Source organism: Crotalus tigris, unplaced genomic scaffold, assembly GCF_016545835.1.
Source record: "Crotalus tigris isolate CLP2741 ecotype Arizona unplaced genomic scaffold, ASM1654583v1 scf7180000017812.1200847, whole genome shotgun sequence".
Classification (NCBI taxonomy): domain Eukaryota; kingdom Metazoa; phylum Chordata; class Lepidosauria; order Squamata; family Viperidae; genus Crotalus; species Crotalus tigris.
The window spans coordinates 634,916-660,836 of NW_024096651.1; the positions used below are offsets into that span (position 1 = coordinate 634,916).

General features: G+C 38.5%; 1 protein-coding gene across 1 annotated transcript; it reads left to right on the forward strand.

The window, feature by feature from the left end:
- Positions 1 to 905: 905 nt before the first annotated feature.
- On the forward strand, positions 906 to 25,730 carry MRPS18A (mitochondrial ribosomal protein S18A). The gene is made up of 6 exons (XM_039342743.1): positions 906 to 1,056; positions 5,229 to 5,260; positions 7,063 to 7,167; positions 14,300 to 14,423; positions 15,280 to 15,349; positions 24,948 to 25,730. The coding sequence occupies exons 1-6, from the start codon at positions 954 to 956 to the stop codon at positions 25,090 to 25,092; spliced, it is 579 nt and encodes a 192-aa protein (XP_039198677.1). The 5' UTR covers positions 906 to 953; the 3' UTR covers positions 25,093 to 25,730.
- Positions 25,731 to 25,921: the final 191 nt, after the last annotated feature.

Sequence of the window (25,921 nt, forward strand, 5' to 3'; positions counted from 1 at the left end):
TCCTGTCAAGTAAGCATAGCATTAAAATAAAGTATTTCCTGGCTTTTGAGGTATTTTTTTTAGAGGTTGTGACTTTTCCAGCAATAGTTATTCAAACTTTCATGTATTGTGACCTTGTAAATTTTTTTCTTTCCCTCATCTATTGACAGATTCAACAGTCTAGATTTGATTATTTCCCAATTCTAGCAATAAGGTTTGATTCAGCCATTTCAAATCTATGATCACTTAAGTCTGTAGATCACAATTGGTCATGTTTCTATGGTAAAATTTGAAAACCGCATTGTATTATTACTACAGCGTACTTGAAAATACTATACAGATTTGTTGGAAAAATATTGCAATTGAAAAATCAATATTGCCAAAACTGGAAATAGTAATTTTACATGTAGACCCAAGTACATTTTTGGCCGTTTTTGTGATGGATGCCAAGAAAGTCCGAGTTCTTCTTTGCCAGTCTAAATATCTGGTAACTGTGGCTTTTTCCTATCCCTCAAAATTGTGTCTGAGAACACAAAATTAGCAGTGTAAGAATTAAAATCATTGATTCTTAACAAACAGCAGCACTTCAGTGCTTAACTTAGAGCTCGTATTTACAAAATAAGAAATCCACGCGGAAAGCCACAAAATCCACGCGGAAAGCGAAATCCGCAGGCGCCCCATCCTTCCAATGGGGAGGGGAAACAGTGGGGTTCTTTAACACGCAGAAACCCAGGATTTCATAACTCATCGTTAGATCAAATGCATTTCGTGGATGAGATCCTTGTCTGCCGTATTGGAAAAGGCTAAGCTTCCACAAACGTACTTCAAATCCCAGGGCAAGCTTCCCGCCGGTTGCGAGAGAGACACCGGGCAGCGCTTTTCTAAACCGGGAGAGTTCCGGGTGGGGCGGAGTCGGATACCGTCTTGCTCTGAAACTCTGAAAGCGGAAGAGGAAGCGCCTCAGCACTTCAAAGATGGCGGCTCCCGCAGTGGGCCTGCTCTCTCGGTTTACAGCGCTTCTGCCTCGCTTCTTGGGAAACGCCTGGACCCGGCCTCCGTTTCGCGGACTCCGGCAGGGTGAGTGCCAGATGTGTCCTTTCCACACGTAAGGCTTCAAACCAACGCCCGGGGTCCAGCGCTGGCCGAGGACAGAGTCGTTGTGCATCTTGGGCGCCTTCCTCCAAGGCGATGTCTGGCAACCGGCTGAAGAGAAGTGCCGTTTCTGTGCAGTTTTTACAGTCTTCCGCTCAGAGTCCGGGGATGGATGGGTCGGTGCACGTACTCGTAATCCCTGGGATGTATGGGTAGCGCAAGGTAGAAAGGCAAGAGCGGACTCAATACTACCAAGTACCCAAATATGTAAAATTTCTATGCCTCTATACATAGAGATGGGGTATCCACCATCTCTTTCTCCTCCTTCTCTGTGGTCTGTATGGTCGGAGAATTCACTCTTGTAGCAAAATGCACTGGAAGTACAGATGGTCCTCGACCTACAACAGTTCATTTAATGACTGTTTGAAGAAAGTCATTAAAGTAACTTGTGACCATTTTTCACACTTACAACCGTTGCAGCATCCCCATGGTCACCTGATCAGAATTCAGATGCTTGGCAGTTGACTCATGTTTATGACAATTGCAGTGTCCCAGGATCATGTCATCACCTTTTGCAGCATTCTGACATTGGATTGGCCCTCATGATGTGGATTGTTGGGGGGGGGGGACCAGCACATATAAGCTGGGAAAAGCTGCTGTAATAAGAACGTGGAATTAGTAACCTTAAAATAGTATCAAATGTCTAGATCAGTGTTATTTCAAATGTGGTCCTAGGATTCATTGGGTCCACTGAAAGGATCCAAGAGCCTTTCAGGGGTCCAAGTAATCAAAATTATTTGCTAGACAATGTTGAAAAATAATATTAAAGCCCCATCAAATAATGTGAGAAATGCCTCAGCAACATATGCATCAATATTAACTTTTAAGACGGTAAATGTCCATAAATATAAGCCATACAAACAAAACTCTTTTGGCATTCTCTCTAATTTTTAAAAGTTGGAAGGGGTCTTGAGAGAAAAAAGTCAAGAAGCATGTCTAGATGTTCAGTTAAAATTCTGATAAATCTTCAGGTTTCCCAATTTTTTTGTTAAGGATTTTCTTAAGGGAGGGGAGGATGTTTAAAAATAGACCCTATGCTTATATATATAAAGTTAATCCCTGCTTCTCCAGGTTAAGGCTGGGAAAAAAAACTTATTGGAAACCAGGAAAGTCGCATTGACAGACACACTGGGGTAAATACGCTCATGGTCTGAATCGGCGTAAGAATGTGCTTTTCCCACTTTCTCATTCCACATATTTTCCATTGATTGAATATGTTTCATTTCTTTCTGTTAAGCATTTTAGAGAAATACTAGTGTTCTTTGTGTGTTTTTTCCCCACAATATTATCATGTTACACTGTATGACTTTAGTTTTTCTGTATAAGAGTGCAGTAGGTCTGTAATCTGTGCAGGAATCCTGATATTATAATAATAATAATGATAAAGTTGGAAGGGACCTTAGAGGTCATCTAGTCCAACCCCCTGCTCAGGCAGGAAACCCTATACCATTTTGGACAAATGGTTGTCCAGTTTCTTCTTAAAAACTTCCAGTGTTGGAGCATTCACTGCTTCTGGAGGCAGGTTGTTCCACTGGTTAATTGTTCTAACTGTCAGGAAGTTTCTCCTTAGTTCTAGGTTGCTTCTATCTTTGGTTAGTTTCCACCCGTTGCTTCTTGTCCTGCCTTCAGGCGCTTTGGAAAATAGCATAGCTTGACTGCCGTAGAGCAGGGGTGGGCAATTAATTTTTCCAAGGAGACATATGAAAAATTGAGGCAATTGTGGGGAGCCACTGATACTGCCTCACTCCCTGCTGATGCCCTGCCATCAGTGCCCCCACCCATGCCAATGACACCAGCAATGTGAGCTGGACAGGGACAGCCAAAGGGCTCTATGTGGCCTGCAGGCCATAAAATGCCCAGGTCTTCTCTAAAGATTGGGGGGGGGGTTTAAGCTGCATCTCTCATGTGAGGGCATTGATAGATTTTATTTATTTTGCTCCATAGCTAATGGGGTTTGGTATATTTCCAGATTCTGTCTTTTTCATGGCAACTCCTCCAATATCACATTTGATTCATTTCATTTTGATTTCAGAGAGTTTCCCTGTGAATAGTAAGAGCCTTAAGCTCATTTACACAGTTTATTTCTAACGTTCTTTTGGATTGACAAGAACAGAAAAAAGAAAGAAAGAAACCAAAATCTTATAACACTATTCTCTGTGCTTATCCATATATTTCTATTTAACTGAGCTACCTTTGCTTCTATCATGTCCACACGTTTCATATATTTTCTTTCTCCCATTTTTATTTTGTTGTTTTGTTTTGATTGAGGATCTCATCAAGACTAATTAGCAATAATTTACCCCATGCCCCATTTCTTCTCAACCCATTTAATCCTCCTTTGTTTTACCATTGAATTCTCATTCATGTTCTTCATGTGATCAAAACCATCTTAATGGACTTATTGCAGAATCCATTCATTTTCTACCCAATCTGTGCTTTATCATACAATTTCTTAAGCATTCTATTCTCCCTATAGTCAATATGTGTGTTTCTCCAACATGTCAACCTCTCACTTCCGTATAACCAAGTGGGCAGGAGTTCACTCTTATGTTCAGACATTTTTGTATCTTTTAGCAGTGCTACTTCTCAACAATATTTTCACATCCTGAAATTACTCCATCTTTTCCCCACCCCTCTTTAGTAAACTTACTACTACATCTTCTGGTTCACAGACTCTTAACTGATACTACTCACATCACAAAGTATAATTGCTGCATTCAAAAAAACCCTACACTATTTTGGGAAATAAAATGTCTGCAAGAAAAAAATTAAGTTCAGAGAGCATCACGGACCTTCAGTCAGTGTAGAACTAGCCTTGTGGATAAAACTTAATGGAGAAAAGAATCTGTTAGGGAAAATGACTGACGCCAGCCTAGCTGAAAACAAGGGCAAGAGGAAATCCCTGCCATCAGCACCTAAGGAAAGCACCGGTTACAGTAAAAGGTTCACTGTTCCCTTTTACTCCAGAGAGAATAGCTTTAATTCTTTTCCGCCATGAAACAGACAAGGAAATGACCACCAGCAGTTGGGGCGGAGAGTGAGATTTTCCAAAGATACATGCCTGAAATTGAGGTGTTACTTTTTCTAAAGGAGACAGGAATACACACTCTGAGTGTTTGAAATTATTAGGCAAGAACAAAACAAGCACACATAAAATGGTTTATACTTAACCACACATCTTTTTCATGTATTGGACGTCAGGATTTGAAATTCATTCATTGACTAGGACAAAATAAATATTTTCCCACTTTTGTAGGTGACTAAATAGCCATTTCCAAATTAAGTGGCTATAAATGATTGTATTTTCATTATTTGTGAATATGTATCATAAAAGAAGATCATTTATCACCATAGCCATAGTGATAAGAAGCTTTGACAGGAGACTACATTGTGTTGACTCTTCCATCACTTGTGCCATCGTCACTTTTTGGCTTGTTTATTTCTCTCAGAATATCAAGTTTCTCCATTCAGTAGAGGATCATCTCCACATTCCCCAGAATGGCAAAACATTTACAATAGGAGACCCCCAGACCATGGACCAGTACCAGGCCACACCATGCCAGCAACCAATCCGCATAAACAAGGAAATCCCCATCCCCAGGATGCAGGCAGCACACAAAACCACGCCCCCTCCAGTCCATGGAAAAACCTCTCTCCACATAACCAGTCCCTGGTGCCCAAAAGGTTGGGGACCTCTGATTTAGAAGATTACATGCTACCTATTATTTTCAGCATGAAAATACTTAGTATGCTAATAGGTTCAGGTTATTCTCACATAATTATTGCTGAGGATTACTGTATGTATAATGTTTCAATTATCTGGAAAACAGGACAGATTTTTTTTCCCTTTCATATAAACTGAATTTGTTTTAATTGCCCTTTCTCCCTCTCTGATAGTTTTGTGGAGTGATATTAGAGAAAATATTTGGATGAATGCTGAGTATTGAATTTCATATTAACTTCCTCAAACATCATTTCCATTCTAATACTGTATTTATTACTAGGTCACAGGAATTGTAAAAGTGCTCTTCATGATCCCAGTTTCTTTACTGGATTTAAATATATCTAACATTTTCTTCACATTTTTGTGTTTGCAGTTGTAGAAACTATTGAAGGGAACACCACAACGGTAAGTTTGCTATATTTTCTGAATTACAAATATTAGCTTTTATAAACCATCAACTTTCAACCAAAAAACGGAACAGTAACTTTCAACAAATAATCAATATGCATTTAAATCTCAGTATGATTTTGAACAAAGCTTACCTAACTCTTTATATTAACCTTCTGAATATGTTTTCAGGGTGTAATATTATAATCCCTGGTTACTTCAGTAAAAACCACGATTTCTTACAGGGTAGGGTATGCCTGCAGATCTGGAAAAAGACTATGAACTTCCAGGATCCTCTATAAAAACTTCTGAAAAGGAAAGAGCTGAGATGAGAAGAGCCTTTTAGATTACTTTATTGATATTATTAAATTGGAGCAGGGATCTTTTTTTTTCCTAGCTGTCTGTTAAAAAGAAAGAGCTAATAATTACATTTTAAAACATAGTAAGGTGAAAATAAAAGCTGTCTTGAGTCAAACCCAACTCCAGGAGATTTCATAGACATGTCTATGTAGCTTGTTATACTGTTTCCTACATTGATAGCTTATTAGGATACAGGGAATTCTGTGGAAGACATAGAGATTTTGAAGTGCTGCAAATGTACTGTTGTGGCGCAGATCTTTTTTTTTTCCTTGAAAGCAAGGATCTCTTACCACAAAGGGTACTTAGAAGATAGCAAGGCAAAATACTTTGATTATGAAGCACAGAATATTCTTTCTCTCTAAGATGCTTTTAGTTTCGTTGTGAATACTCACAAGACTACAAAAAAATGTACTATTGCCCTTTAATACTAAATAGTGACATTTTCATGGTCTCTTCAAGAATTATATAATTTAGAGGTGGTTCACTGAAAATTCCCTTGTGTGCTTTGGTGGGTGAATGTACTCACGAGAAAAAGAATATTCTGTGATTTTAAGAACATAATGTAGATAAACTTAAATTTGCTTTGCAAATGTTGGTTTTTATTTCTCTCCTGGTTTATAAGTGTAAACTGAAAATGTTTTCCTGGCTAGCTTGCTTCTCTTTTTAGTATCATAAATGTCAAGTTGAAAACAAAGGCAAACCCTTTTGTGCAAAAAGTGCATTGCCTTCCCATCCAGCACTTAGCTTTAGCATTTGGGTCTTAAATCCAACTTCTGCCTTTAAACATTTCCAAGAAGGTCCTCAGACTTTCTTTTAGGAAGGAACCTAGTTGACAGAAAATGCCTTTGGGCAAATAAGTTTTTTGTTAAAATACTTCCGCAAAGAAAGTGTTATGAATTCCCGTAACTTTAGCCACTTTAAGGTTAGTGGGACGGCTTTGGGAAGTGTGCAATATCCTAGTCATTCAAGAAGCAATTATGAGATAAGTTACATCTTTGAGCATGATTAGCTAGGACTGTGGGCTCTATTGCTTTTTGGAAGAATAGGTAGGTAGGTAGGTAGGTAGGTAGGTAGGTAGGTAGGTAGGTAGGTAGGTAGAAAGAAAGAAAGAAAGAAAGAAAGAAAGAAAGAAAGAAAGAAAGAAAGAAAGAAAGAAAGAAAGAAAGAAAGAAAGGAAAGAAAGAAAGAATCCCCTTTGTAAGACAGGATCCTCCTAATAGGGAGTTTTTTTAATATTGCAGAATATTGTGGTTCTTGCAAAGTGCTACTTAAAATTCAAAGTATTTTTTCCCTTTTTTCAAGTTCATTCTCTGAAATGTAAGTTGCTAGCAGCTAAGTCTAATTATCCTTTTCTGCAGTTTGATATATTGATGTTGTATGTGCTGAATAAAGTAATGTAGGAAATCAAGCAGCAGTTTTTGAACCATGGACTCAAAATTTCCCTTTTCTTAATATCTTAGATCGAAGGCAAAATTATAGAAGATGTCAAAAGCCCAACTCCTCCAAATCCTTTTGGAAACTGTCCTATTTGTCGCTGGGACTTGAAACACAAGTACGATTATATGGTGAGTTTTTATTCTAATACTTGCTAAAATATAGCCATGCTGACATCCTCCTGCTGAGGATAAAATATAGTTAAATCAACTTATTTCTATCTAGATCATTCTCATAATTGTATGCCTGGTATTGTCTAATGAAATAATCAACTGACTTAGAGGTCAACTCTTCTTTGCACAAAATGCCAGGATTTCTGAGAAGCAAAATTACATGAGTAGACTTTGTTATTGCTAAATTACATACCAGCAAAACCTAATGCCTAGAACATTGTTTTTAGTTGAAAACAATAATTTACATTCTTAGAGGCATCACACTAAAGGAAAAGAATAGAGAAGAAAAAGAAAATTAGCAAGCAAATTATAATCGTGGTAGTTGGCAGGAATTTTTCAGAGGGAGAGAATTGTAGTAAAGCACGGGTGTCAAACTCGATCGCATCACATGATGTATCATGACTTTTTGGCCTTTGTGGAGCAAGGGTAGGCGTGGCCTGCCCATAACGCATCCGGCCTACGGGCTGCCAGTTTGACACCCCTGCAGTAAAGAATGTGATTGTAATGTGTACATATAGTATGCACAATGTTAAGATGAATCTAACTGTATTTTGCATACATAAGCATGTATAAGTTACCTTTCTACTGAAGTTTGCTGCCTAGCAAAATGATCTCTTTCATAAATACGACAACTTCACGTGATATGACAGGAAAAGGTTTTTATCTTCTTGGATGGGAATCTAGGAAATTTCTAAAGTTTAGTTACACTAACTGATTCTCAGGGACTTATGACTGAAATCTACCCCAATCCTACCTAGAAAGACCAAGGAATAATAGCCATTTATTCTTCTTAGGAACATTGGTGATCATTTATATACACAGTAGAACTAGAATCTGTAGTTCTACAGATTGTTAGAGCTCACTTTATTTTCACATTGCTGACCAGCTATGTTGTTGAATGTAATATAACTTATGCATGTAACAAGCATTCTGTCATGATTTCATGAAATCATTGATTTTGTGACTAATTGCACATTTAAGAAAACCAAGTCCTAATTAGTATCAGAGGTCTACTATTTCTGGCGATTTCTGATAAGTAAACAATAAGGATTCCAAGATAAATAAAAGAAATCAGTGTTGTAGGTCTACCCTTTTATTTTCCAGTGAGCAAGCCTTGAATTTAGACAATATCTTTCCAGCTGTAGTTAAAATTCTCAACAGTAAAATACAACATTCAGCATTCAAAATAATGTTGAAACCCATATTAATCATGGATTGGATGAAAAAAAAAAATTGACACATAATCCAAACTAGACAGCTGTGTCCCTGGTTGATTAAAAGGCACGTCAAGGGAAGTTACTAAATAGTTTTAGCAGTATTATTTAAGGAAGGCTGGATATAAATCTAATTTTTTTTTTCAAATATGCAGTGTCATTTTATTTAGCTTATAATCCATCCAACGATTCTGCAGCCTCAAATTGGCAATGCAACTTTTTACAGTGCATGGGGAAGCACAATTACTGCGCTAACGAGCATCAAGCTGTCCTAACATCAAGTCTTATTCCAAAAGAGAATAGATTATGCCCATGAAATAGGAGGAAAGAGAATTTGCAGCTATGCTTTTAACTCCATACAAATGTACATCAGAAACTCCTCATATTTATAATAAATTGTTTGGCTGACACATCCAATTTTGCAACATTTGTCCCCCACCCAGCTATATTGCACTTAAAAAAAAATAGCAAACTAGGAGACTGGGATACAACATCTGACTGCAAAATAAAATCTGACTTCGAAAGATCATAAATAGTCACATATTGACCAGTTTTAAAATCCTGAACTTTGGAACAATTATGGGCAGAAAACATTTCTTACAAGACTCTCTTTCTCTGGGGCACTGTTCACCTAGCACTGGAGATTTGAATACTTTGAAATAAGGATTCCATAATCGTTTTGGTTAGTTTTTTTTAACGGAACACATACCTCCTTCTTTGGGGAAGAATGAGCCATAATAGTTGTTGCATCATTGGAAATTGTTATTAAAGTGCTTTAATGCAAGGACAGGGAGCTTGTGATTTTCTGGCTTAATCTAGCCTGCACATGCACAAGGAAAACCGCTTCCCTAGAATCCCTAATCCCTCTCTGATACTATCAGTTACTTTCCCAGTATGCCTCTACTTCAGCTGTTTTCTCCTTCCCCCTTTGGGAAATGTGAGTGAAACCCTGTGCATGGGCGCTTGAAACAGAGCTTCTGAAAGCAAGACCAAGTGATTTTTCCATTTGGAACTTGGCATTGAACTCATCCTCTGCTCGGTCCTGCAATTAAAAACTTACCAATTCATCTTTTTTTCCACATAACAGCAGACCAAGAGACTTCAGATTATTTGAAAAGTTTATGGAGTTGAAAGATTAAAAGAAGTTCATTGTGTTTTGAAGATAAAGGGAACTTTGTTTTTATTACAGTTTTTAAGTTTAATAATATCTTAGTTACTTAATTATGTTCAGCTTTTTTTTTTAATATGGCTTTGTTTGAAACAGAGTTGGTTAGAATTGCTAAAAGAGAGCTAACAATAAGCAGCAGATTTTGTGCAACCCAAAATAATAGCATGGGATGAGAGTGTGCTGGTTGTATAAACAAATCCCAAAGGTCATTTAGTCAAATTATTAGCAGTTGTCAGGAATCCAGGTGGCCTTGGGTATTGGTCCTGCCCACCATTCCAGCCAGATTTCTGCTTCCAGAGAATACATTGGTCATGATGGATTTTGTTTATCTAGCAGGAAAAATCAAATACTCTGTCCAGATGAAGGCAAAGCTTTATTTCCTCTTCTCTTGCTTGGAACACAATTAGTCTGACCATGAGTAAATGTCATCTCTCTTTGGCAGTGGAGAATGGAGACCGAACTCCAGTCTTTGCTTCTGAGTTCCAAATTAATTCAATCCAAGTTGTTTTCGTCAGATCCTACAGATTACAGGGGTGGGAATCTGAGTTCAGCCTCTCCCAGGAGCTGCCCAGTGATTAAAGCAAAGCTGCAGTTGTAGTCTTGGCTGCCCATTAGCACACAGTGTTAATTTCATGGAACATGACGGCAGTGCTAATCTCTGCCAGAATACTCTTTTCTTTTAACCCTTTTGCACTTGTTTCTCTGTTACCCTAAAACACTGTATCTTCGCACTGCCTTGCAGCAGAGATGAACTCTGAATGAGCAACACTACATTGTTGGACTTGGGGCCTGTTTATGCATTAAAAAAAAAAAGATAAAAAATTAACAAACTCATATAGAATAAAGATAAGAGAGGAAAGAAGAAGGACAAAGTAAAAAAGTGCAAAGGAAGGAAAATAATAAAAAGTAGCTTCTGATTTTCTTTACAGCAGTTATAAGTATAAATGTGCATTTACCTCTTATGCTATAGTTACAACATAGCATTCTTTTTTCTGTAATCTGATTTTCAAAGTCATAAATTCATTTTTTATGTTTCATGCAAAAAGTCTGTAAGCGTTTCCAGTCAACAATAAATAAATATGTTTTTTCTCTGATCAAAGGGGTCAGTTTGAGCATCTTAGCAAATTCCATCATCCTCACTATCCATTCCTCCATTGTGGGTAGTGTCCAGTCTTTCCATCTTTTGCATATAATAAGCTTTTGCATATAATAATCTGTGCATTTATCGTGCACAGAAGACTTGAGGCTTTTGTTAACAAGCAGCAAATGGTTTAAGGCAGCCTGCAGGCCTGAAGAGGGTGGAATCTTATTGTTTTGTTTTAAAGTGACATTTAGAATTGAGGAACACATGGGCTAATGCTCATATTGGGTCAAATTGAATCTGGAAACAAGCACTCTCATATAATGGGGCTAAGAAACAGCATCTTTCCCTTATTATTATTCTCTCTATTTAAAATGTTAAATACGTTACATTTCTTTTCAGCAGGTGAGTGCTACATGCAATAAACTGGAATAGAATAGATGTAGCATTTTCAGTATGTTGTAGGAGATGCTCTTAGGCAACTGAAAATTTGCTTCTTCTGGTTCATCCCAACAACTTCCATAAAATATCTGAAGCAAATGTCTTTGGAGCCCTGGATGTTGAATTCTGTTTAAGGTCATTCGGTCCCTCCTTTGGAAGGGATCTGACGAACACTTATAGGGCTGTGCGGAGGAATTTGTTGAGTACCTGATGGATAAATTACTCAGATTTGTTCTCAGTTGGAATCCAAACATGGAGCAGTCCATTGGAGATCCCAGGGAGTGGACTCACCCAATTATCTGGGAGCAATTTGAATCTGTTGGACCTGAGGAAGTAGACTGGCTCCTCGGAGCTATTAGTGTAAGAATTTATGGATTAGATCTTTGTCCCTTCTGATTGGTAGAAGCGTCCATGAGAATGACGGGGGGGGGGCAGGCAGTAATTAATACATCCCTGCAGGAGGGGGTATTCACAGGACAATTTATGGAAGCCTTGGTCTGTTGCTTCTTTAAGAAACATTCACTAGATCCCACCTGCCTAGGTAATTTCCATCCAGTTTCCCACCTCCCCTTTTTAGAGGAGATGGTGGGAAAAGTGGTTATGCCAGAGCTTCAGAGAGTCCTGACTGAAACGAAACTATCTGGACCCCTTTCAGCCAGGTTTCAGTCCTGATTATGGAACAGAAACTGCATTGGTCATACTTATAGATGGGAACGGGATGGGGTATCCTTGCTCTTCTTGACCTCTTGGCAGCTTTCGATACCAGCAACCATGGTATTGTTTTGGACCAGTCGTAGGAGCTGGGGCTGGGTGATGAAGTCTTGCACTGGTTCAGCTCCTTTCTTCAATGCCGGTCCCAGTTGGTATTGATAGGGAGCAAGAGATGCTTTGTGGAATGCCACAGGGCTCAATACTCTCTTCCATTCCTTTTTAACATCACATGAAATTGCTGGGTGAGGTCATTCAACACCATGGGCTGAGGGTATCATCAATATGCCAGTGACACCCAATTTTACATCTCCATCCCTAGTGATCCAAGAGATGCTGTAGCTGCCCTCTTAGAATGCCTGGAGGCTGGAGGGGTTTGGATGGGGGACAACAGGCTTCAGCTGAACTCTGGTAAGATGAAGTGGCTGTGAGTTCATGGAGCCTCAGGATTTGTAGGTTTATCATCCTTGGTTCTGGATGGAGTTGCACCACCCCAGACAGACCTGGTACACAATCTGGGAGCTCTCCTAGTAGTATAATCCACGTGTACTATAATTCTGGAATTTCAAATATTAGTTCATCTGAGGCAGAAAAAGGAGATTTAGCATTGCTCAAAAGTTATTTTCAGCTGAGTAAATTAATTTGTTCTGTGAAATAGTTTACATTGTTAATAATTCTGCTTGTAATTTTTCTAAATTCTGGCTGCTTGATTGCAAACTCCATAATCTTGACAAGCCTATGCAATAAGTGCATTTCCAGACAGGTGGCCACTATGGTTGAATTTTATATTCCTTAGGTACAATGTAGAACAATCTTAGAACAGTATACAACAGTTTTCATGTTTTTGCTAATGTGTTTTTTTAACTTTAGCGTTAGATTACTCCATGACTTGTTTTGTCTTAGTTCTGTATAACTTTGTAACAGTGATTTAGTAACCTTAAATATTCTAGTTATACTTTCACCCAAGAACATCTAGAAATACTTCTTGTGGCTTGTTTTGCCTTATAATCATTGCCTGAGAATGTTAGTCGAATGCCCTGGAATGCATTCCAAGAAGAAAAGCTCTAAATAAAATGATATTTTTATTAGTTGAGAAAAAATTAAAAGTATCTAGAAAATTAGAGCATTCTCAAGTTCTTTTTTTAATAAATTTTATTTCTATAAAGATAAAACAGAAAAAGAAACAAAACACAAAGATATGTACAACAAAAAAAAAACCCCACAAAAAAGTGTTAACATAGGGATAGAATCAAGATCACGTGAAGTGTTAATACCACTTTATAATGCCTTGGTAAGGCCACACTTGGAATACCGTATCCTGTTTTGGTCGTCACAATGAAAAAAGATGTTAAGACTCTAGAAAGAACACAGAGAAGAGCAACAAAGATGATTAGGAGACTGGAGGCTAAAACATATGAAGAATGACTGGTGGAATTGGTATGTCTAATTTAATGAAAAGAAGGACTAGGAGTGACATGATAGCAGTGTTCCAGTATCTAAGGGATTGCTATAAAGAAGAATTCAGCCTATTCTCAGGACAAGAAGCAATGAATGGAAATTAATCAAGGAGAGAAGCAACTTAGAACTAAGAAATTTCCTGATGAAGCAGTTAATCAGTGGAACAACCTGCCTTCAGAAATTGTAAATGCTCCAAATTTTTAAGAAGAGACTAGACAACCATTTGTCTAAAATGGTATAGGTTTTCCTGCCTAAGCAGAGGGATGGACTAGAAGACCTCCAAGGTCCCTTCCAACTCTCTTATTCTGTTATTCTGTCATAACAAGTGCTTAAAAAATAAGTGAAAAAATACATCAGAAAAAAATAAAATATAGAGTATAATATATCATTACAGTAGTAAACAATTATAAGTCTACGTATAATTATCTAATGCACAGGCAAATATATTCACTTCTAATACATTTAGATAATGATTGTGCTTTTTTACCTGCTGTATTTTTTATAAATGAGTCTCAGATTTTATTATATTTATCCATACAAAGTCTACGTCTGTAGGTAATCCACTCATAAATAGCAAGTGTAAGCAGATATTCAATCCATTGAATATACTGTATTTATCTTTCTAACATTGCAATATCAGTCTTTTAGCTGTAGTAAGGGCATGGAGAATCCATTTATGATATGCAGTTGTCAAATTCTGTGTACTAGGCATACAATTCAAGAGAATGTTATTAAGACAGAAATAATACAGTAACAACTGAAGATCTTGTTCCTAGCAAAACCCTCACACTTTTGACTGTTCATGGCTTCATGTATCATCCTTTGTATTTCTAAGAACCATCAGGGAATAATTTTAGCATAAGGAACAGAGCAAAATATCTGATAGGGATGCATGTATCGTTTGTGCAGAAACGGTCAAATGGTTAATTTCATAATGCTTTTCAGAAGCTTTTGGGTCCCCATCGCTTGCAAGCTTAACTGATATTGGTACTTCTGAATTAGTTTCTTTTGCTTCCTTAGGATGTCTTACTGCTAAGTCAGTTCATAAACTCTACAGGAAGGATGATACCTCGTAACATCACAGGCCTTTGTAAAGAAGAGCACAAAAAGATTAAAGTGTGCGTGCAAATGGCTCACCGAGCAGGTATCTACTTGTTTCTCTTTTGTGTGAATGGGACTCAGCTGGGAAAAATGAATCTTAGTTGCTCTAAAACAGGGGTGTCAAACTGCCGGCCCGTGGACCAGACGCGTCACGCAGAAGCCGCACCCATCCCATTGCCAACAATGGCAAAACTGTCCCGATACGTTGCCGTCGTGAGTTTGATATGTCTGCTCTAAAACATTCTCAATGCTATTTACTTACCCTGCTTTTACTGCTTCATCTCCTTGCAAACATCCCAGCAGTAGAGCTCCAATTCTATTGTTTATGGTTAAACTGTGATAGAACTTTACAGTCATTGTTCTATATGATGCGTTTGGTAATCCATAGCAAGGTACATCAGCAAATGGATCGATAATATAGACCCTATTCAAGAGATCCTGTTAATCCTGTTAGCCCTAGTGTTACAAAGCAAATTGAGGCAGAGCAGTTCCTGCTCTGATCTCTTTGGTCTTAGCCCATTGTGCAAGATATAATGAGTCAAAAAGTTACATATAGCTGTATGACCAGATAAGGAACTCTCATGGAAATAAAAGTCAGCCACATTTTGATAATAAATTGAGGCTAGAAATCTGATGGATTGTAGCATGTATTGCAAGATTCTGTGTAAAATCAGATTGCTACAATGAGATCATCCCACTAACCAGTATAATTTTAGACCCTTTAAATAATCATTTGCAGCTGATTTTTATGCTTTGAAGATAAACAAGATACAAGATTTCCATTTATTGGAAATGAATTTGAGTTTGTAACATAACATATACTAGAATTGGATGTATATTTAGGAAATTGTTTAATTTTCTTCCTTTCTCTCTCCCCTCCTACCCATCCCCATTTTTAGGTTTGCTGCCAGATCATAAACCTAAATTTCCTGAAGGTGTTGTTCCCAAACCTAAGCAAATCCTCAACAGGTCAGGTGTTCTGATAAGTGGGTGAGAGGGAGGGAAATCTTTGGAAACCTTAGAAGTGGACCGAAAAAAACAGTATAGGTCAGGGGTAGGCAACCTTGGCTCTTTTATGACTCGTGGACTTCAACTTCAACTTCCACAAGTCACAAAAGAGCCAATGTTGCCTACCCCTGGTATAGGTAGTGCTCAGCCTACCACAACTGAGCCCAAAATTTCCATTACTAAACAAGACAGTTGTTGAGCAGATCATTCGGTCATTAAGCAGATCTGGCTTCCCCCATTGACTTTACTTGTCGGAAGCCAGCTGGGAAGATTATAAATGGTGGTCAAATGACCCCAGGACAGCACAGGTGTCACAAATGTATGCAGTTCCAAGCACCCGAATTTTTATCACATGATCACGGGGATGCTGCAATGGTCGTTAAGTGTGAAAAACAGTCATAAGTCACTTTTTTTCAATTTGTAACTTTGAACAGCCGCTAAATAAATGGTGATAAGTCAAGGACTCTCTGTATAGTTTGTTGTTGTTGTTGTTAATTGCGAAGTCGTGTCCAACCCATCGCGACCCCATGGACAATGTTCCTCCAGGTCTTCCTGTCCTCTACCATCTTCTGGAGTCCATTTAAGTTCACACCTACTGCTTCAGTGACTCCATCCAGCCATCTCATTCTCTGTCATCCCCTTCTTCTATTGCCCTCAATCTTTCCCAGCATTAGGCCCTTCTCCAGTGAGTCCTTTCTTCTCATTAGGTGGCCAAAGTATTTGAGTTTCAACTTCAGGATCTGGCCTTCTAAAGAGCAGTCGGGGTTGATCTCTTCTAGGACTGACCGGTTTGAACGCCTTGCAGTCCAAGGGACTCGCAGGAGTCTTCTCCAGCACCATAGTTCAAAGGCCTCAATTCTTTTGCGCTCAGCCTTTCTTATGGTCCAACTTTCACAGCCATACATTGCAACTGGGAAAACCATGGCCTGGACTATACGCACTTTTGTTGGCAGGGTGATGTCTCTGCTTTTTAGTATGCTGTCTAGATTTGCCATAGCTTTCCTCCCCAGGAGCAAGCGTCTTTTAATTTCTTGGCTGCAGTCCCCATCTGAGGTGATCTTGGAGCCCAGAAAAATAAAATCTGTCACTACCTCCATTTCTTCCCCATCTATTTGCCAGGAATTGAGAGGGCCGGATGCCATGATTTTGGTTTTCTTAATGTTGAGTTTCAAGCCAACTTTTGCACTCTCCTTCTTCACCCGCATCAAGAGGCTCTTTAGTTCCTCTTCACTTTCTGCCATTAGAGTGGTATCATCTGCATATCTTAAGTTGTTGATATTTCTCCCGGCAATCTTAATTCCAACTTTTGTTTCATCTAGCCCTGCCTTTCTCATGATGTGCTCTGCATATAAGTTAAATAGGCAGGGCGACAATATGCAGCCTTGCCGGACTCCTTTTCCAATTTTGAACCAATCAGTGGTTCCGTGTCCAGTTCTCACTGTTGCTTCTTGATCCACATACAGGTTTCTCAAGAGGCAAATAAGATGGTCTGGTATTCCCATCTCTTTAAGAACTTGCCACAATTTGTTGTGATCCACACAATCAAAGGCTTTAGCATAGTCAATGAAGCAGAAGTAGATGTTTTTTTGGAACTCCCTAGCTTTCTCCTGTATAGTTTAGTATAGTTTTATTAATTGATCAGTCTTAACGACCATATCTATAAAAGAAAACAAAGATACGTGATCTGTTTCTGGGATTAAAAAGATAAAGTACAATGATAAAATGCGGATGTGGTGATACAAGAGTCAGCAACCCAAAAAAATGCATCACCTTTACAGGGAACCCCAATTTGCTCGGGGTATCTGGATCTTAGTTCAACTGCATTAATTATAAACTTAGCAGTTCTGTTTTTACAGTATGTACATTGGAGCCCAGGAGGGAATAAGACAATCTGTGATTCAGATCCCAGTGGGCTGTTTTTGCCAATAGAGAGGATAAGTATCTGAGCCTAAAGGGGTGATGACAAGAAATACATCCATGATCCAGTTTGTGGGATATAATATCCCTCTAATTGGAGTAGAAGTATTTCTAATATATGGGTTTCAGAACCCACTGATCCTACATGTGTACATTTACCTACATATAATGAATCTTGGTAGTTTTTGTAAAAAGTAAACCATATATCAAGACTAACCAGCTGGCTCTTTTTACGTCTTCATGCTTTCATTTTTTTTCCATTCCCAACCCCCTTTAATTTTCATATCGGTTATCCATTTTTAATCATTTGGCAATTACTGATGCGAGCTACAGAATAGATAAGCTAGCTTGTTAGCATCAGTGGGTGGCAAAAGGAACATGAAGGAGGCACTCATTCTCTGTCTCCTTTTTATTTTAGTACCTTTATTCTTTGTCTACACTTCGTAGTTTACCTAAATTTTGTGCCTTCTCTCTTCCAGTCTTCCAGTCTTTTTTCTCCCCTCCATCCTGCTTTCACACCTAGCTCCTTATTGGGGAAACTTAAACCTCCTGTTGCCTTTTTTTTTTTTTTTTTTTTTTTTTTTTTTGCTTTGCTGTCTGTTCAGAGGAGCTAATCCCTTATTTATGACCTTGTTTTTTGTTCCCATGGAGATGTCAAAGCACTTTATGAAGAGACAGTATTTGCAAGCCATGGGGTTACCAAATGCCACAGGAAAAATCAGAAACTTTTTTGAGGTTGCATCCTTGTCCTTTTCCAGGAATGTGGTCATAGTTCAGTCCCTTTTTCTGTGGATTGTATTTTAGAAGTGCTTCTGTTATTTTTATTTTCTGGATGTTCTTTATATTTTTGCAAGGATATATATTTTAGCAACATGTTTTATGCGTGTAGACAATATCTGTATATGTACAGATCCTATTTAAAAAGTAAAAAAGAAACAGGATACCTACTACTCCATAGGATTGTTTTTATCAAATCTTCTCTTGGACTTTCACAGGATGATTTATTAACTCTAGCAGAACTCCACTGGTCTGAATTCAGCCTAGTAGATGAAGGCAGCAGTGATGAATTACGTCCTTTTCTCCATGAAACAGAAATGGAGTTTAAGCCAGGGGTCTTCAAACTTGGCCCTTTTACGACTTGTGGACTTCCACTCCCAGAATTCCTCAGCCAGCAAAGGAATTCTGGGAGTTGAAGTCCACAAGTCGTAAAAGAGCCAAGTTTGAAGACTCCTGGTTTAAGCCAAGCAATTTAACAAACTGCTGTATAGTTCCTAAAGAGAGATTTAATTTTGGTAGCTGCCATGTGTCTGTCTTTCCTTTGCTTTCCCGGTCTAGAGCTTCCAAACCTGGTGGGTGGGAAAGAATGGAAAAGAGTGCTAGGTGGAATGAATTTGATAACAAGGACAAAACAAGGAATTGTATTTGAAAGTGACAGAACATTAATGGCATGCAAAGTTTTTGGAACAGTAAGTAGGGACCAGTAGGGCAGAGTTGCCTTTGCTGAGGCATTTTTAGGAACGCTTTCTCCAGTTCGTTGGGATTTTGTCTCTGTTGGCTGCAGAGAGAAAATGTTGCATTTTTGGACGCTTGCCATATCTCAACCAGGACAAGAAGGTTGTGGATTTGGCTATGTGCCTACCCCCCACCTGTGCCTCCCACATTGATTTCTGGAACAGCCAGTAATGCAGAGAAGTGGATGCTTTTTAAACATTTCTTTTCACAGCTCTTAGGGGTTAAATTGTAACACGCTACTCAAACAGCCACATCCTATATTCAGAGCAGCTTCAGAAGAAGCAATGGGCTTTAAGACACAGGACCCACGTTTGGAAGTTTGTTTCCAACTTTGCTATGATTTTGTTTAAATATCCCCCTTTGTGCTCTCTGTTCTCACATGCACAATATATCTAGTGGGAGGGAAAGCACCTAGGTCAGGGGTCCTCAGCCTTGGCAACTTTAAGACTTGTGGACTTGCAACTCCCAGAATTCCTCAGCCAGCAAAAGTTTGCTGGCTGAGGAATTCTGGGAGTTGAAGTCCACAAGTCTTAAAAGTTGCCAAGGTTGAAGATCCCTGACCTAGGTTATTGACATGGTAAAACTGTGTGAACCAGAAAGCTAACATTTCATGGCCTCTCATTTAAAAACAATGGCAAGATGCATTTTATATAGTTTAGGAACTATATTATGTATGAGGAATACATTATTCCCAGTATATATTTCTTCTTCCATTTCTTCTTTTTTAAGTGAGAAAAGCATTGCTAAACTGAAACGCTGGTAATGGTTGCAGGAAATAGTGGTCTAAAAATATTACAGAATATGATTAATACAGCCTTTGTGAAAATAGATTGCAATTCTCTCTGAAAAATACCAGAACTGAAAAACTGTTTCCACTGTGGGTTCTTAATACATGTTATTGTTACTATAGTACTAATTTTGATTTCCCAGCTTTTCTGCAAGATGACTGGACAGAGCCCTTCCCTCATGTAGGAAGGATATTATGCACAGAGTTGGCAATTAAACAGGATCACCCGAACAGATTCATGGCCAAGTAAATATTTTAATCCAGTTCGCACCAGTAATAGCTGAACACAAAACCCAGTGCCATGCTGGCTATTTTCTCTCACCACAAGCTTTCAAAATGCTGAACATTGCCCTCCCCTGAACAGGATGAAAATAAGAATTTTGTTCTGAAACTTTCCCAAATTGAAGGACAGGTCAAGCATACAGAGTGCGTGACTTCATGGGAAATTTTGCTTTACGTGTAATAATTAAATCTTTGCCTTAACCTGAAGGCCGTTCTCTGTGCTCATTTCCCCTAGAAATTCTTCTCATTATTCCCATAAGCAAAGAGACAAGTAACCCTTTGAATATCTTGGCTCAGTGCCCTGCCTTGATGAAGGTGTAGAGTTCTGGCTCTCTCCGCTGGTAGCAGATGAGATGATGGCTGCATGAAACCTTGTCTCAACACACTTTGGCCCCAGAATCCCAAAATCACACCACTAAAGTTTGACAGCAAATTGGCTAAATTTCAAATTTTTGCATGAATTTTCATATTTTTAAATATTTTTTTGGATTTTGGGGGGGAGAGGTATTATTCAAAAAATATTAAATATATCAACTATTATACAAGGGCCTGAAATTACTGGGGGGGGGGGGAAATTAGGGACTGCTTTCCAAGATTTAGAGGAACTCAATGCAGATAGTTTTCACTTATCAGTTATTAATTACCAATTACTATTAGTAATTACTAAATAAATGTATAGGTAAAGGTTTCCCCTGTCCAGTCAGATCCGACTCTAGGGGGCAGTGCACATCTCTGTTTCTTAGACGGAGCCAGCATTGTCCGAAGACTCCTACATGGTCATATGGTGGGCATGACTATACAGCGAGGCGCATGGAACACTGTTACCTTCCCACCGAAGTGGTACCTATTTATCTAACCCTAACCCAGGGGTAGGGAGCCTTAACTCTTTTATGACTCGTGGACTTCAATTCCCAGAATTCCTGAGCCAGCCATGCTGAAGGAAGGGAGAGGTTTCCAAGCTGAGCCATGCTGGCTCAGGAATTCTGGGAGTTGAAGTCCACGAGTCATAAAAGAGCCAAGGTTGCCTACCCCTGCCCTAACCCATTTGCATGCTTTCGAATAGCTAGGTGGGCAGGAACTGGGGCAAGTAACGGGAGCTCACCCCATCGTGTGGCCCTCAGATCTCAAACACGGGCTGTCAGCTTTCCAGCTGACAAGCTCAGTATCTTTAACCACTAAGTCAGGGGTAGGCAACCTTGGCTCTTTTATGACTCGTGGACTTCAACTCCCAGAATTCCTGAGCCAGCATGGCTCTAAGCCTGCACTAAGCCATTGCGCCCCACCAAATAATTACCAATTACCAATAGTAAATAACAATAGTAATTGGGAATAGGAAGTGTCATTAAGCAACACAGTTGTGAGGTACATCACACGACTGCACTGACTTGTAACAGCAATTTAAGCAATCCCAGTTGCCACTGTTCAGTGAATCCCAGTGCATTTGCAGCGTCCCCACAGCATCGCAGGATCATGTGATTGCTATCTGCAACCTCCCACTGGCTCAACAGGCCAAATGCCCATATTGCAATCACGTGACTACAGAGATGCTGCATAGCCGCAACTACAGGCACCCCTCATAACTGCTCCTCATTCAGCACTATTGTAATTGTTGATCAGTCACTGAACAAGTGGAGGTTAAATGGGGGCTGCTTGTCTTGGAATGGTAGGTACATCTCTTATAGTCCTTAATTGCTCCACAAAATATTGTGGAAACCCCTCCCCCAAAATGGGTTCAGGGTGGCAGCAGGATTGGTTTGCTTCCCAGGAACCTCCTGCTCCCATTTTCATTCATTAATTTTTCACCAAAAGAAAACACCTTATCTCCTGCAACCCTTGGAAGACTGTAAGGAGCCCCTTCCTGGTGTAAAAGATTCCCGTTACCTGGTCCTGCTGATCAGCATCAGGCCCTGATTGGGTGTTCCATGTTGGAGGTGGTTGGTATGTGAGGAGGCAAATTCCACCTCCACCATAGGATTCTGGGTTGGTTTTTTTTTAACTTACTTTGATTCAGTTTAATATTTAATGTTTTATACCTTTGTTTTTTATGATGTTTGCAAACCACTCAGTTGCTTGCGACAGTGAGATGGCTGGCATACAAATTTAATAAATAAAATACTGTCCTTTATCAAATCATAACATAAATTCTCATTGAAAGCCTAATCCAGTCCAAGAAAACACTGGACTCCAACTGAACATTATAGGATATACAAAGAGAAAAGGGTTGTGCATCAAAGCAGCACCACATTCATCCCAAGTTCAGAATTTTCTTGCCTGTCCCTTTTTCCAGCCACCCTGTCTCTCTCTGCCAGTGCCCCATATTTACTGTGCAGAAGTTTTTCTGGACCATCCTTCCACTATTCTAGGATTAGTTCTTCTAATTTAAGAACTTTATCTGTTGTCATCCCAGTATAATTTTTAGATTTTAATATATGTCATATCATCGCCAACATCTGTTTCCCAAAGCTGCAGTAAAATTATGTCTAGACTGTTTGGAGAAGATCAGCACCTGGTAAATTACGTCATATAAAATAACATTGTAACGTGTGTGTATATGCTGTAATAGGAAGTTAATCTGATATGCATTACAAATTCACGGTCTTATATGAAACTATAATACGGAAAGCTTATGTAGAGGATGTTTCACCTCAAAATAATGAAAGATTTAATATGTCTTATTTTTACTACAAAGGCCATGATGTGGCTATTGAATATTACATTGGAATCTAAACAACCGTAAGTGAATTGTTCCTCATACAAATTTTTAAGACATTAATGGCTGGTATAGAACAATAAGACTATAAGGAAGAGATCTGGACTTGATTTATATGCTTTAATACTTCACTTTTTATCTATTACATTTTACTTTACTAAGCCTAAGGTAGCATCCAGCATGTTCGTCTCTGTTCTTATCTGATCTTCAGATTTCAGTCCAGACTTGACTGCTGTTCTGAAATTTTGCCCATTTTCATAAGCAAGCTTGGTTCAGCTCACTTTCTGCAAGATAGTAGGTCAGGTTTTGCAGAGGAAGGGGGAGTTCAGTTCTCATCTTAGTAAAGCAGATGGAGACAAAGCAAAGTTTATAACTACATTCTACACAATACAATTTAGACAGCCCTACTGGAATTGGCATATCTTCCATATTTCACAGCGTCACATTAAATATCTATAAAATTAGCTTGGCAAGTTATGATGCATTGCAGTGAAGTTTTTTTTCTACTCTTCCTGTAAAGTTAGTTTCTCCATGAAGTTTAAATTATAAAGAAATTTTAACCTTTGATTTGTCCTGTGTAATGAAATATTTTGGTGGGGGGATATCTTTGGGTTAGTTTCTGGTGACTGCACGAGTCCCCGCAGTTTTCCTGGCAAGATTTCAGAAGCGGTTTGCCATTGTTTTCTTCCTAGGGCTGAGAGGATTGACTGGCCCAAGGTCACCCATTGACTTTGGGCCTAAGACAGGACTACAATTTACAGTCTTCTGGTTCCTAGCCTGATGCCTTAACTGCTATTCCAGGCTGGCTCTCTAATGAAATGCATTGAGCCATTTACTATTATTAACTCCAACTGTTTTTTCCAAATGATTCTCAATAGTCTTCTCTTTTTTATATCTGGAATGAAACATGAGTTCATTCGTGTTAATGTATTATGCTAATAAAAATCAATCTTTACCAATATTTTCAAGATGAGAAGTATTATTTCTTCAATTCCTTGATGTCTGTTTTTTAATTTCTGAACTCATAGCTATTGCAGTGTGCTTACAACTTCATTCAGCTTTCAGTTTATTCACTTGACAGCTTTATTTCTGCACCAAAGAGCAAAACCTTCTTTGGCATCTCATTTTGAAAAGTGTTGAAGCGATGGGAACATTTTTATATGTTCAAAACCGCTTGAGACTGCTGGGATTTATTACCATTTTGCACATCCTAAATGGGCAAAGAGCAAATCAGTTTTACACAGCTCCATCAAAAGCACTTAACATTTCATGCATCCATATTATTGCTCATCAGAGAGGCATATGTGCAATTTTATTGATCACTTCCTTGTCTGCATTATTGCATTTATAAAGAGAGTTTTGTTAAACTGAATTGAGAATTCTGCAGGAAAAAAAACCCTTGAGGGCAAAACGCTGTGATGATTCTAAATCGCCATATTTCTGGTTAATCTTGCCTTCAGAAGCTAGTGGATATAACCAAACTACTTACCTTAGCTTCTTCATTTGTGTTAGGAGTTCTCATAGGAAAAATGTGTTTGAATCCTATTTAACAAGCATCTTAACTCATTTCCTTTTTTTCTTTTCTCTCCTTTGTTTAGTTTCTATTTTTTTTCTTTTTTCTTTCTATATATTTTTTATATTACAAACAATAAAGATCATTTTTTAAAAAAAAAAATCACTACACTTCCTTATCGGAATGTGTGAAAATGAGTGGTCCTGCCAATTCTTATTCTCCTGCATTAAGAAAACCTAACCTAGTTTTTTTTTAACGAAATAGACATTAATTCCTTTGGCAATTCAGATCCTTCTCATCTTAATAGAGCTCCCTTGTGCCTGTCTTGTGAACACAGCAAAGATTCACCAGATAACTTGATATCGTTTCAAAAGGCTGAAATAGAAATAAAAAGATTGAAATTAGCCAATGCATTGAAATAACCTGATATACAGATATAGACAGTCAGAAATGGACTTTGCTGAAGAACCAGCATGTGCCTGATTTTATTTTGAAATAATGAAATGGAAAGAATGAATGAGAAGTTAATGGCCATTGACTGAATTTCAAAACAATACCTAAAAATGGAACAGAGTTTCTTATGTCTTGCCTGACTCCTACAAATCTAAAGCAGCACTGGGCAGAAGCATTTTAATTAATTACTCCCGCTATTGTAACCGAGGAAGTACAGCCCACAATTAAGGTGCTTAATCATTTCATTGAGGCAGATGGGGCCCTAGTTGTCACTTGTGCTAATAAAGTAAAATGAAGATGTTATTTGTAACTATTTATTGCATTTCAAACATGTTTTGTGATTGCCAGTTTTATTCATGGCATGGTTTTCTGCTTCTCTTCACAGGTACCATACCAGATATCCTATCAAGGCTGTGAGACCCATTTACAAGAAGGGGAGAAAATGGTGCAAAGTTCCCATGCCTATATCACATCCAATACTTAAAGATAATATTACTTATGGATCAAAGCCCCTTCGTTTTAACCACTGAAGGAGAGTGCAGCTTGAGTTGACAGTAGATGACGATCATTCAGACCATCCTGTGTGCATCATAAATGTTTTGTAGAGTCTGGAAGAAACAAAATGGTTGCAGATGGTAATGTTATTTGCTGGAGCCTGGGAAGGCTAGTTGAACAATCAATTTGTTACCTCTATGGAGGCATATCTCATTTTTGTATATATTTCGATTAAACTCCTGAGATGAATTTTTTGTCATTTTTTCAGTTGGATTTCAATAGCCTGTACATTTTGCATCCTACACTACCTTAAACTAATTGCTGAATAATACAGTCATATTGTCAACTTCTGAAACGAACCTGGCTAAAGCCATCTTTGTCGTTCTCAGTTGCCACACAGGTTGGGGGGGGAGGAAAGCGGAAGTATTGCTAGACTAAACATGGAGCGGTCCCATGAGAACCAAGGTCATTCCCACAGGTGCTGGAAGGTGGAGAGAAGAAGTGTCACGGAGCCCGCCAATTGCTTTCATTGGGAAGTGTGATCAGTTGCATAATAGAGGAGAGGAAAGTGTTATATTTAGTTACATTGAATTCCTGGGGGGAATTTTAAGAGTTGGTTTCACTTTTGACTGTGCCTATATGTATCCAATAAACATGTTCTTTGAGGAAGCTTTAAGCCTCGCAGTTCTGATTTGTTTGGGTCTGTTAGTTGGAACATTGACACATATAAGATTTGGAAGGGTTATTTTAAAAAATCATATAGTCCAGATTCCTACACAGTACAAGAATCACCAATGTTTAAATAACTCCAGAAAATGTCCAGTCTCCTAAGGTAGTCTATTGTTGAGTAGCATAACGTTAAGT